The sequence below is a fragment of the Notamacropus eugenii genome, chromosome 1 (assembly GCF_028372415.1).
Source record: "Notamacropus eugenii isolate mMacEug1 chromosome 1, mMacEug1.pri_v2, whole genome shotgun sequence".
Lineage (NCBI taxonomy): Eukaryota > Metazoa > Chordata > Mammalia > Diprotodontia > Macropodidae > Notamacropus > Notamacropus eugenii.
In genome coordinates, this window is record NC_092872.1 from 328,013,705 (window position 1) to 328,027,012 (window position 13,308).

Sequence of the window (13,308 nt, forward strand, 5' to 3'; positions counted from 1 at the left end):
CAGCTCAGTTTCTTACAGAAATTTCATTCTTAATACATTTGTGGTTTTGATTAATAAGTTCATGGTAAAAAATGTATTTCAGAAACTGATCATTTCACTGTATATGATATCTTTATGTGTATTGCAGTTTCCTTACCTTTTGTTAACCATAGATTTTTACTGTTCCATTCTCTAGGCTCACAACTGTTACTATGCTTTTTGCATTCAAATAAGTCACAATAGATTCTACTCCAACACCTCACTTTAAGACTATATAACACCTTATAAGAAACACACTTTAAAAAACAAATGGCTGGGTTTTGCTTTTTCTGATCTATTCTGCCACTGCCCTTGTAGTAAAGTTCATCCCATTTACATTAACTGTTATAACTGTGAGTCTATTTTTCCCTCAGTTATCCCATTGTAATATTTCTTCTTTTTACCTTCTCCTTCTATTGAATTTCAGAGGAAAAAGAAAAGAGGGGAGGGAAACAGGAAGTGAAGTTAGAATTTGTTATTTGTTGATCCCAGTTCCCTTTCCTCACCCTCTTTACCCCACCCAGATCCATCTGCCCCTCATTAGACCTTACTAGGCCCTCTCTCTTTCCTCTTTTATAAAAACTCAGCTTTCCTTAAGTGAATTTTGTTTTGCTTATGACTATTCTCTCCTCAAATCTGTCCTCTCCGTTAATATTCTCTTCACTTTTCCTGCCTTAGCTAAGTCTTTTACTGTATTTCTATACTATATTCTTTTGTTCTTCCCTCTTCCTTTACATGCATGGTTCAAGTGAGGATCTGGTAAAACCCATTCCTCTTCCCATGAATGAATAATCCTTGTAGCACTCTCATACTAAAAATAGTACATTGTTTCTTCTTTCCTCTTTTGTCCTTAGGACACCTTCTCCACCCCCTCCCCCTTTCATTTTCTTTCTTCTTTTTTTAAAAAACCATGCCCAGTTTACTTGTCAATATATTACCCTCTGATTTCTACCCCATCTACTCTACTGAAACTGCTCATTCTACATTTACCAATGCTCTCTAATTTAATTTTTCTTTTTTATTATTATGAACTTAAAGAACTTAAACAATTATGAACATTTCTCCACATAAAAACAGAAAAAAATTAGAGAAAAAAAGAAAAATAGTGCTATATAAAACTGCAAGTATCTGATACTTCCAGCTTGTTATTTTCTGTTTAAAGTACATAAACAAAGACAACACCTTAGTTCCAAAGCTGTGACGTCTCTTCAGACTTTCTGCCTTCTTCCTTTGTCCTTCTTCTATGCACTTTATATAGTTTCATTAACATTTTTTCTTTTTTCAGCACCCAAATCACTAGCTTACCTTTTTTCCCTTCCTGCTCTCCCCACCTCCCTGCCCCAGCATCTCCAAATAAAACCTCCCTCGTAAGCAGTAAGCATAATCAAGCAGAACAAATCAACACATCTGCCATTGTCTTAAAATATATACTTCATACTAGTCTATCACATTTCTATCAAGAAGCAGGAATTAGGTTTCATCATTGGTTTTTTGCAGTCATGGGCTAGACACTGTATCGTTACTCTAAATTGCTTTCTTCTGCAATGTTAGTCATTGTATGAATTGTTCTCCTAGTTTTGCTCATTATACTCTGCATCAGTTCATATAAATCCTCCCAGGTCTCTTTGAATCTGTCTTGAATCTGCAGTAGTTTCTAAATTGGTTTCCTTGCTCAGCCAGTCTCTCTCTTCTTCAAATCATTCTCCATATACCAGCTAAATACACTCTTTAACATACAAGACCGACCAAGTTGCTCCCTTAAGCCTTTAGTGATGACCTACTCTCTCTAGGATAAAATATAAATTCTTCAGTCTGTCATTTAAAGATCATTTAGTCTGGTTCCAAGATACCTTTCCAATTTATTTCAGATTACTCCCATCAAAATGGGAGTACTGCCTTTTTCCTTGTACTTGGCATTTCATCTTCTGTCTATATTCATTTATATAAATCATATATCTCTCTCCCTCTCCAGCTTTTAAGAATCTTTATTCTTTGAGACTTGGCTCAGCTGCCACTTCCTCTATGAAGCTTTCTTTGCTTTCTCTCTCCCTTCTTCCTCTGGCTACTAAATGCTATCATTCCACAAATCATCTTGTAGAATTATTTTAAGAAAAAATGTATCCACACAATACAGTAAAAGGGTGAATAAAGGTTTAAAAAGATAATATACCTGAATAACCATATATTTCAAAAGTGCTTCTAGAAAATAGCTTGTGAGGTCTTCTTGTCCTTTATCTCCCGATTGCGGAGGGACAAGAGGAGTGATTTCTTCTATAGTCACTTGGGCTATCCAAAAATAAAAGAAGAGTTTAGTAGTCATCAAATAATTTTTCATAACCGAAGATAAAAGAAAAAAATCTTATCTGTAAGACAAGTGTTCAATGAACAGAAGCAGCTTCCAAATCATGTGTTATCCTAAAATTACAGCATGACTCAATTCTAAATAACTTAATGTAAAGATAGTAAGTCTACTTAGGATCTCACTGATTTTAATATATTTTTCCAAGAAAGAAAATCCTAAAAAAAAAAAAAGAAACAAGGAAAAAAAGAAAAGAAAATCCTAATATTAAATATTTGACTGGTTTGGGATGCTTTCCTTTATAATCACTAAGCAATATGACATAATGGAAAGAACTTGGATTTCAATTTAGAAGACTGAGCTCAGGTCTCAGCTTGTGACCAGTAGTAGAATATTTTAATAAATCATTTAATATCTACTATGTTTTTCTGGGTTTCCTCTACCTCACAGATTTATGGTAAGGAAGCAATATATACTTATATGTTATATACAAGTACATAAGCTATAATTATTGTTATCTTGAAGAAAATATTCTGGTGAATGGTTCTCAAACTTTTTGATTCTCAGGAATCCTTTACATTCTTAAAAGTTATTGAGGACCCCACAAAAAGTTTTTGTTGGCTTTTGGCTATATCTATGTTTACCATATTTGGAAATTAAAATGTCTTATTATTATGAAAACAGTTCAAACCTTGAAGACCCCCTGAAAGGGTCTCTGGCACCCAGGGTACGTGGACCGCACTTTGAGAACTACTATTCTAGGTAAATATAGAGTTATATAAAATCTTAGGGATTCTCTGCTTCACAGGCTACATATGGTCCTAAGTATGATTATCCAAGTAACCCTCCAAAAGAAACCAAGAAATTTTAACCACTGTGAGTTTCATTGGATTTGTTACTTCAATAAGGGAAGTTCTCAGAGACCTGTAAGCTTACATAAAATATACCATTTACATACATTATCCATTTCAACTAGGGTCCTTAAAACTTAACAATTCCTAAAAAGTCCAAAAGGCTCAAAGTACCAAAGGTTCTTAAGACATATGAGCCTCAATCAGTGTCATGTTTCTGCTAATTTTATAAGATAAGTGACCTTTACTAATTCTTTAAGAATTAGCAGAAAAAAAAAACTGCTAAAAGACAGAAACTTCAGGCATCATACGATAACATTTATATTATTATGTGTATAGTTTAAAGGGGGGGAGAGAGGGGGACTCATAAACAATACAGACAGGATATGGACTTACATGTCTATACACGTAAATAGTATATGCACATATAAAAAATGTATGTATAAGACAGGGAAAACAGCTTTCTTTGGCATATTGAATTTTATGCATATAACAATATCAATATGCATATAACAAATCAATTTTGTCATTTTGACTGTGGTTAATAAAAATTTGTTTCCTCCTATTCATATGTTTATACACGCAGTTTAGTTGAAGTGATAAAATATTACCTAAGCAGCCTATTTTGAATTTAAGGGAGAAAATGCATTTTACTGAGCATCACTACAAATCTACAGTCACAGTAACTACTTTCTTGTTTTTAACATTATTTACTTTGTGTGCTTTTTATAAGAAATTAATTAATTTTCATTTTAGTGGAACCTTATTTGTCCTGTTTAACTTTGTAAGGGAAAAGGTAGCCTTTTACTTCCTTCTGGGAGAAGTGTAGTATCCTCTGGAAAAAAGAGATACTTGTACGTGTGTATAAGATTGCTTTTCTATCTAGTCTGCAAACCCTAATTTTTAAAAAATGTGTTTGGATTCACTTCATTTCACTGGAAAATTTTTGTCTAGGAAACTTTTTGTGAATTTAAAATAATCAAGAAAGAGATTCTTAAAAGATGTGTATCACGCTTTTATTTATCCAATTTGCCTCCCTAGTCTAGGATTTAGGATCCCAGATTTAGAGCTGCAAGGGACTTTGGCAGTCATCTAATCCAAATTCCTCATCATATAGATTAGAACACTGAAGCCCAGAGAGATAAGTGATTTGTCCAAAGGTCACACAGGTGACAGAGCAAGACTATGAATCCAGGTATATTTGTTTCTAAGTTCAGAGCTCCTATTAAAACATCACAATTTGAGCATGAGTCAGTTAGAATTAGACATGGCAATCTAACTTCCTAAGAGGAAAAAAATGATAGTCGAACAAAATTCTCACAGTTAAAAAAAAAAATTGTGAAACCAGAGTCCTAAAAGATCAATAAAAATTAGTACCAATTCAACAAAGGGTAATGACAGGTGATTAATAAGAGACACTAAAACAGCATTTTGAACTAGCATCAACTTCAGTTAAATACTGTAAAGGAAGGAATCTACTCATGAGAAAAAAATAACAAAATCTGGACTAAATTAATTTTTTAAAAATTCAATCATGCTCATTCAAAATGAGACTATTACAAATGCTGACATGTGTTATACTTCCCATAACAAATCAAATTTAGGAAACTGAAATTAGCACCTCAGTTAAATACAACTACTGTTGAATAAAGAGGTTATATTTTCCTTATCATCAAATATGTCCAACAGAGATTTAAAATGTTCTAAAAGGATACCCAGAGGATTAAACTTTATCCCCATATAAGTAGTCTAATCCATTTCTAAAGAGTTGTATATGATATTTACCCAAGTATAAAGAACATTATTATTTACATGTCACCTGACTAGATTGGTACTTAAGTACCTCAAATTTCAGTCTTTTAAAATACAAGTTGTACATTAAATAGTGTCTTTGTGAAGCATAAAGATAAGAAAAAAAGGCAATTTCAGGTAATCTGTTATGCCAGATCCTTGTATGATCCTTGTAAAGAGTTATATGTAAATGTTAATAATTATGGAAAAATACAGTATTTTTAATTGAAAACATTTTTGTTCACTTCTCAAGAATTTTATATCACAAATACATTCTTATTTTTAAAACACACACACACACGTATATGAAAAAATTCAAACATAAACCAAATAAAAAGGAGGGGAAGTAACTCATGATAAAAAAAGAAATTCATTCTCTAAAAAGGGAAGAAGGTATTAAAAAGGAATCATGTAGAAACAGAAATTTAAAGTATGAAGAATAACAACTGAACAACCAAAGCAGTAAGAAATAAAAACAAATACAACACAACTATTATGGAAGTCATTTGCAAAACTACACAGATTTGGCCTATATTGAATTGCTTGCCTTCCAAAGGGAAGGGGTGGGGAGGGAGGGGGGTAAAGAAGTTGGAACTCAAAGTGTTAGGAACAACTGTCGAGTAATGTTCTTGCCACTAGGAAATAAGAAATACAGGTAAAGGGGTATAGAAAGTTATTTGGCCCTACAGGACAAAAGAGAAGATGGAGACAAGGGCAGAGAGGGATGATAGAAGAGAGAGCAGATTGGTCATAGAGGCAATTAGAATGCTTGGTGTTTGGGGGGGGAGGGGATAAAAGGGGAGAAAATTTGGAACCCAAAATTTTGTTAAAATGAATGTCAAATAAATAAATAAATAAATGAAAGCAAAGCATTTATGAAAGTATAATGAAAATAAAATAGAAAATACCTGATTTACAAAAAAAAAATAAAATAAAATAAAATAACTTTACATTTCCTTTTCTTTAATGCATATCCTCCATAAAACAAACACTACTTAAAAAATATTATCTGTACACATCCAAATGAGCAAAAAGATAAGTATAAAAAAGGAAACTCAAAGAAGTGTTAAATTGGATTTGGAATGCTTACTAAATTTTAAAACACAACACAAAAGAATATGCTGTTAATTAATATCCTATAGTCTTACTTTCTTGAAGGTTAAGTGGGGGATTAATGAGATTATCTAAAGTCCGAGGTCCATATTCAGACAGTGGTGAGGCAAATCCAGGAACTAAGCAAGAAAATATCCAGAGCTGTTCTTTACTACAGTTATTCTGAAGAGCTTGTAACCATAGCAAGAAGAGACGGACACCTTCACGCCTGATCTGAAAACACAAAACAATTAAATACAACATAGAATTTTTACCCAAATAGAAACAGAAGAATTTGGAAGATCTTTTTTTCTTTTGAGACCAAAGTGCTCTAAAAAATAAAAAAATGAATATTTGCCAAAAATCATAACTATCACCACATTAGATCTTGAATTATACATTTCATTATATCAAAACCTTATCTTATGGAACTCATAAAGCAAGAGGCTTAATTTATCTCTATTGCTCCAAGATAAAAACAATGAAAATCCTTTCAAGTAATGAGTTAATTCCATAGCAACCAACTCCAAGGAAGGTTCTAGGTTCTTGCCCTATGACAGCAAAAAGCCGGATCTTTCTTTTCTCTCTCCCTCTCATCATGACTTAGCCAGGGAGCATGAACGTCAAGAAAAACAATGGTTTCTTGTCAAATACAGAAAAGACAAAATCAGACGAAAAGGAAACTTTCTCTGGTAACCACAATGTTCTCAATCGTGTTTTTTTGCACATAGCAGAACACGTGACATATGCTCAACTCAATCAGGTTCTCTCCTACACAGGCACTATAACTCAAATACTACCACAACTTCATTTGCTATCAGAAATAGCCATAAGTAGAAAGTGTGGTAAAGTTGGAGAAAGGAAAACCTTGGTTCAGATCCTGATTCAGATACTTAATAGGTGAGGTAATCTCTTCTCTCATCTCTCTAAGCTTCATTTTGTTTATTCATCTATAACACGTAAATAATAATATCTATAGTACCTCCTTCATAAAGTTATTATATCAAATAAAAGTATGTTTGGTAACCTTGGCAAGCTTTAAACAGCTATATAAACACCAGTTACTATTTTTATTATTACTACCACTACCATGGCTTAGCAGAAAATAGAAAGGTGATGAAGGAGGTTCTGTATTTCCACCCCATTAACTCTAGGTCAGCGTAACTGGAAGTATTAACCATGAGGTATCAACTGAAATCACCTTCCCTCTCACAGGTGGGCAGTTTCCACAAAGTACAAAACTAAATGGCACAGAAAAGTGAAAACTAGCACAGTACTGTTACTGCCATTTATATTTCAGAGTGGCTGCAGTGAGAGTAGAAAAGCAACAATTTTGTCACTTTTGTTGTTAGTGGAAAATGTTTTTCCTCCAGACAAGGTCCAGAATGGAGATCTGTATCTTTAGCAGGGCAGTATAGCTCCAGGTTGTAAATGCATTTAAGGGACTTGGCATTTTAGGGAAAAAAAAGTAGCACCTGAGTATTGAAGAAGATTGCAATGTTTTAAAATATAATCATAATCCCCCAAAAGACAATTCAATACCCGTTAAGAAAGAAAAGAAAAACTAAAGAAAAAGGGAAGAAAGTAGGAGACACATGCTTCTTTCACATTTTTTTTCACACCAGAATTAAATATGACTGCAAGTATATTTTAAAAAGCTAGAAGAGTATTTTGCATACAAAAACACAAGTGCATATCTCTTCTGTCACAAAGTAAATCTGAAAAAGTTTCAAAAAGTCATTCTACTAAAAGAAATACATTTTATATACCTTTAAGGAGTTTCCTGTGTGAAGGAGTTTCTTTAAAATCAATCCTGCAAAGAGAACATTCATTTAAATTCTTATTTTTTCATGCAATTTGATAGCCATCCTAAAATTCCTTGTCCACCATTTCTATCCTACTAAACTTCAACACAGGGTAATCCCCATTATCCAATATTTCCACTTCTATTCTTGTGATTTCAACTACCATACACTTACGCTAAGAAAAGCAACATGTTGTAGTAAACAGCTGGACTCAAAGCCAGGAAAATCCAGGCTCAAGCCTCCCCACGGACTCATACACTGGCTATATGACACTGAATCAGTTACTTAACCTCCCAATGCAGAAGACTAGAAGTTCTCAAACTTTTAGGTCTCAGGAACACCTTTACACTCTTGGAAATGATTAAGAGCTTCATAAAGAATTTTTGTTTATTCAGGTAATATTTATGAATTTTTACCATATTAGAAATTAAAATGTTTTAGGGTTGTAAAAACAGTTTTGATCTTGAGGACCCTTGAAAGGGTCTCAGGATCCCCCAAGGTCCCCTGAGTAGAATTTGAGAACCATTGCACTAGGCAACTTTTTAAGACTGTAAGTTACAGAGAAGGTCCTGACCAGAATTGGTAGTGGGAACTTCTTTTCACCTATAAAGTCCCTAAGCCTATGAAAAAACAGAGCTGGTGGCCATATCTTCACTTGTGCCACGTAACCTCTGGTAGGCCCTTACTGTACCTCTTCTCGTCTCTTTAAATCTCCAACCACCCTTCCCTGACTAAACTTTTATTTCACTGAGTTCAAGGACATTCTACACCCTACATTAATATCCTTAAATATTTTCTTCTGTGACAACACTGTGGTGGTGTCTGGAATCCAAAAGACTTGGGTTCAAATATTCTCTAATGCTAACTAGTCATGTGATTCTAGAAAAGTCATTTAACCTTTTCTAAGACTTAGTTTGCTCATCTATAAAATGATGCCACAAATTGTAGTACCTGGTCCACAAGGCTGTCATGAAGCTTAAATGAGAAAATGTTAAAGTGCTTTGAAAACTTGGTCAGTTATTAATTTTCTCCTAAGAGAAAAAAAAATATTTGCCAAGAAAAAAATCCCTCTACTTATGCACCTGAACTATCCCTCTCACCTCCTCCAAGACAACGTTATTTCAATTATCTCTCACACATCTTCCACAAGTCTAAAACATAACTCATTTTGCTGCAAAGCCATCTATCCTGCAAATGTCTTTATTTCTTTTAAGAACATTAATGATTATCATTCTAGGAACTCAGATTTGCAATCTCAGAGTCATCCTTAACTCTTACTTTCTTCTGTGTCACCCCAAGTTTTGCTGATGCCAATTTAAATCTCTTGTATCGATCCTCCTTCTCCACTCACAAAGCCTCTTACCTAGACTATTGCAACAGCCTTCAATTTGGTCTTCAAAAATGGATACTCCTCTAAAACACTCATCTGACCATATCACTCTACTACTCAAGTATCTTCAATGGTTCCCTATTGCCTCAAATATATAATACAAACTCCTCAGATTGACTGCACAAGCTCATTCCCACCTACTTTTTAGCAATATTTCATATCACTCTCCTTGACACACTCATCATTCTAGTCACTGTTGAACAGAGCAGAACAATTTGCCTTTGTGTCTTTGAATAAGATGTTCCCATGCACTATCAGCATCCCTAGCTTTCTTCAAAGCACAGTTCAGGTGCCACCTCCAAAATGAGGATTTTCCTAATTAGCTCACCAATTAGTGCTCTCTGCCTCTTTATATTACACTGTATACATTTTGCACATATGTATACATGCTGTATCCTCCCAATAACAAGTAAACTTTTCAGAGCTGAGGATATTGTTTTTGTCTTTGTATTCTTCTAGGCTTAGCTGAGTATCATGAACAGAAAGTTAATGTATGTTGAATTTGATGTAACACTCCCTTTTCCAATGATTTCCTGTCTACCTGTCCATATGTTTGTGTTTGCCCAGTGCTAAAAAAAAAAAAAAAAAAAAAAAAAAGTTTCCCTAGACTCTTCTACACCCATGAGCTAATATTTGATATCTCTCCCCTCTTTCACCACCAAATTTCTTTCTAAAAAATGATTCTGCCTCACTATCCATTCACTTTTCAAAACATTGCATTATCTGGCTTCTGCTGTCATGATTCCATTCACATTTCTCTCAAAGATATCACTTTCTAGCAGCAGAATCTAATGGTCTTTCCTCAAATCACATTTTCCCTGACCTATCTGCAGGATTCCCCCTCCTTCCTGATACTTTCTCTTCCCTTGGCTTCCTTGACATCAAATTCTTCTGTTCTCCTTTCTCTAATAACTCATTTTGTATTTCCTTTATAGCTTCTTTTCCTTAATGCTGATGTTTCCCAAAGTTGTGCCCTTGATTCTCTTCTATTTTTTCTCTTCTGTTTCTTCTTTGAAAATCTAATTGAGTCTGAGTGAGCATGAATTTGTTACACTGACCTCAACTATCACCTCTAGAAATACAGGCACCAAATTTCCATTTACTCTTCTTTCTCGTAGGTTCTAAACCAAGCAATCAACAAATATTTATGAAGAACATACTTTATAATATAATGCTAAATATTGGAGATACAAAAAAAAAACTAAAACAGTCCTGCCCTGAAGACTCTTATATTAGGGAAGACAACAGATACATAAATAGGTATATACACAAAGTAGATGTAAAGATAGCCATAGAGAAGAAGGAACTAGTAGATGAGGAGAACAGGAAAGCCCTCCTGCAGAAGATGGCTTTGAGAAGGATCTTGAAGGAAGCTAAGGATCTTAAGTAATAATGGTTAGGAAGGAAAGCTTTTCAGGTATAGGGGTAGGAGTTGCCCTAGGCAAAGGCGTAGAAGGAGATGGAGAATGAGGAACCGCAACTGCAACGTTATAGCTAGATTGTAAACTTACATTTCTAACTAGCAATTCTACCATGTCTCAAACAAAATAATTTTGAGAGGCTGTTCTCCATGCCTGGAATTCAATTCCCCTGCTTCAAATCTCAAATCAAGATTAACTCAAAGTGGCCTTCTATATAAGGCTTTATCTAAAAGCCCCAAGTGCTGGTATCTCTACCCCCCTCCCCAAAAATACCTTTATATATTTATATGTTGTTTGCCCCAATAGTAAATAAATTCATTGAGGGCAGGAACTGCTTTTTTAAAAAAATGTCTGCAACTCCAGAAGTTAGCACTTCTCACATAGTAGGTGTTTAATATGTAATACATACCTCCAAAAGTTTCAAATGGTAATCCAGCCATACCTCATCCTATGCAACTCCTGTTTATATGCTCTAATAAACTTTTCATGGGTAGGTCCACCCTTCCATACTAAAGGACTACTTCTATAGGCCTTTTACAATTATGTGGTTAGCAGGCTAGCACCAAATTTGTCCATCTATTATCCTATCTCCCCAATATAACTGATATACTTTCTTTTACAAGCATACTTCTATATTTTAAGCCATTCCTTGCATATATCATGAGTTATACACTGTAGCGTATGTCATTCCATTGCCTTTTGGATCCTTTTGAACTGTGATTCTTTCAAGAGTGTGAGATTCCACATAACATTGTTAAAAAGTTTTGAGTTTTTATTTTGGAAAGTTTGTGCTATATGATTTTCCCATATGCAATCTAGTCAACTCTCTTTCTTCTATTCAATTTGGACCCAACTGATAGACCTCTGCAGTATCTGAGATTTATATAATTACAGACCACCATCATCAACTGAGTGGATATGAGATATCAATATGAGATATCCACTCAAAAACACTGGACAACAAAAAATCTTCATCATTATCCTGTGTGGATTCTTAGGCCAATTTTTTTTTTTTTTTGGACAACTCAGAGAGCTCATTTGGGAGATTCTGTAGTATTCTAGGACTTGATGGAGTCAGTACAATGTTATCTACAAACAAGAGCATCTGGAGGCCATCACCATATACTAGGAATCCTTCTTCAACTTTCACTGAGCCCTGTGGCAGACAACTCTAGTGAGCATATACTTTCCCAGCTCAATTCCTTGCTTGATATTATCAGAGGATTGTTTAACAAATTTATCTTTTGAAAACCTGACAAAATCTATTGTTTACTGAGTATAAAAAACACCACTTAAATTGGTATTAAAAGACTGACACACAATCTGGTACCATCCTAAATTTCTAGCTCCATCTCTTACTATCTTCCACCCATAATCCAAGAAAATCGTAGTACTTCCCATTCCCCATTCTTGTATCTGATGAAAAACTTCCCAATTTTCAAGATCCAGTTCAAATGCCATTTTCTTTAAGAAACAGCATGGCACCGTAAATAAGCACTAGGTTTTATAGGAGGCAGAGATTTGTAGACTTTATGTGAAAAGGGAGGGTATATGGTTTTAGTTACTCATCTGCAGGTGAAGGAGGCCAGTAGAAGTAGCTCATCTATGACAACTACCTAGAGGCCAAAAATGACTCCCGGTGGTACACGGAAAAGCAGCCTGAATAAAAGGGACTGACCTAATATACTTACTGAAGTTTCAATACAGATTGAGCTAGTAATACTGGAAGGATCTTATAAAAACAATCATTTTACAAAGTTTTGGGGAAGTTTACTTTTGCTGTTGGAAACATGAGCTCCCACATTTAATCTAATACTTTTAATAAAAAAGTTTTTTAGTCATCACACATCATCCTGGTGTTCCCATAAATCAAACCAGGATCTGATTCAGATCCAGGCTCCTGGTTATATAACCTTGGTTCCTCCAGTTTTCTGAGTCTCATTTTCCTGATCTGTAAATTAGGAATAATAATCCTTGAGCTACAGTGAGGAAAGCACTTTGTAAAATTTAAAATATTTTGTAAATATGAGTTATTATTCCCAAATCGGGAGTGAATGATCCTTCCCTCCTTAAATCTCACAAAGTGTTTCATTTATACCCTAATTTTACCTTTCTATTTCTTAATTAAAAGAAGCTCTGAGTGCCCCCAGGCAATCCACTAAGATTTGCAAAACAGGTGCTGAAGGACTTTGGACAAAAGGATTTTTGTAGGTACCAGGAAGTACTTACAACAATTAAGCTTCAGGTCACAAGAAAAAAATTAAAAAATATACGTATAAATATATATTATATATATAAAAATAAAATTATTGGCACTTATTTTTTATCTTTCCTACTAAACTATCAGCTCCAAAAGGATAAGGATCTCCTCTAACATCTACTATACCTACAACAGTGATTTCTGTGAACTGTTTTAATTCTAAATGTCAGAGTTCTCGGTCAGACTTGATAAAAACCTTTTTAACAAGTCCTTGGCAACATCCAACTTAATTTAGGTGACCCTAATAATCCTTTTGGCAATAATCTCAGTGCCAGCAGGGAGTGAGAAAGATCACCTTCCATAAAAAATGATTTCTTAAACTAAAAAAGAATATATAAAGACCATAACTGCAAATAGAACATCATACATATTCTGGTATTT

The 13,308-nt window shown here is 34.2% G+C and overlaps 1 protein-coding gene across 2 annotated transcripts in view; it reads right to left on the minus strand.

The window, feature by feature from the left end:
• The window catches only part of RALGAPA1 (Ral GTPase activating protein catalytic subunit alpha 1), a 325,621-nt gene that overhangs the window by 278,205 nt on the left and 34,108 nt on the right, over positions 1-13,308 (minus strand). For both annotated transcript variants that reach the window (XM_072629732.1, XM_072629733.1), the window contains exons 5-7: positions 7,821-7,864; positions 6,108-6,285; positions 2,189-2,304 (exon numbers count right to left, since the gene is read on the minus strand). In XM_072629732.1, the coding sequence (XP_072485833.1) occupies positions 2,189-2,304; positions 6,108-6,285; positions 7,821-7,864 (338 nt within the window). The remainder of the gene's footprint in view (positions 1-2,188; positions 2,305-6,107; positions 6,286-7,820; positions 7,865-13,308) is intronic.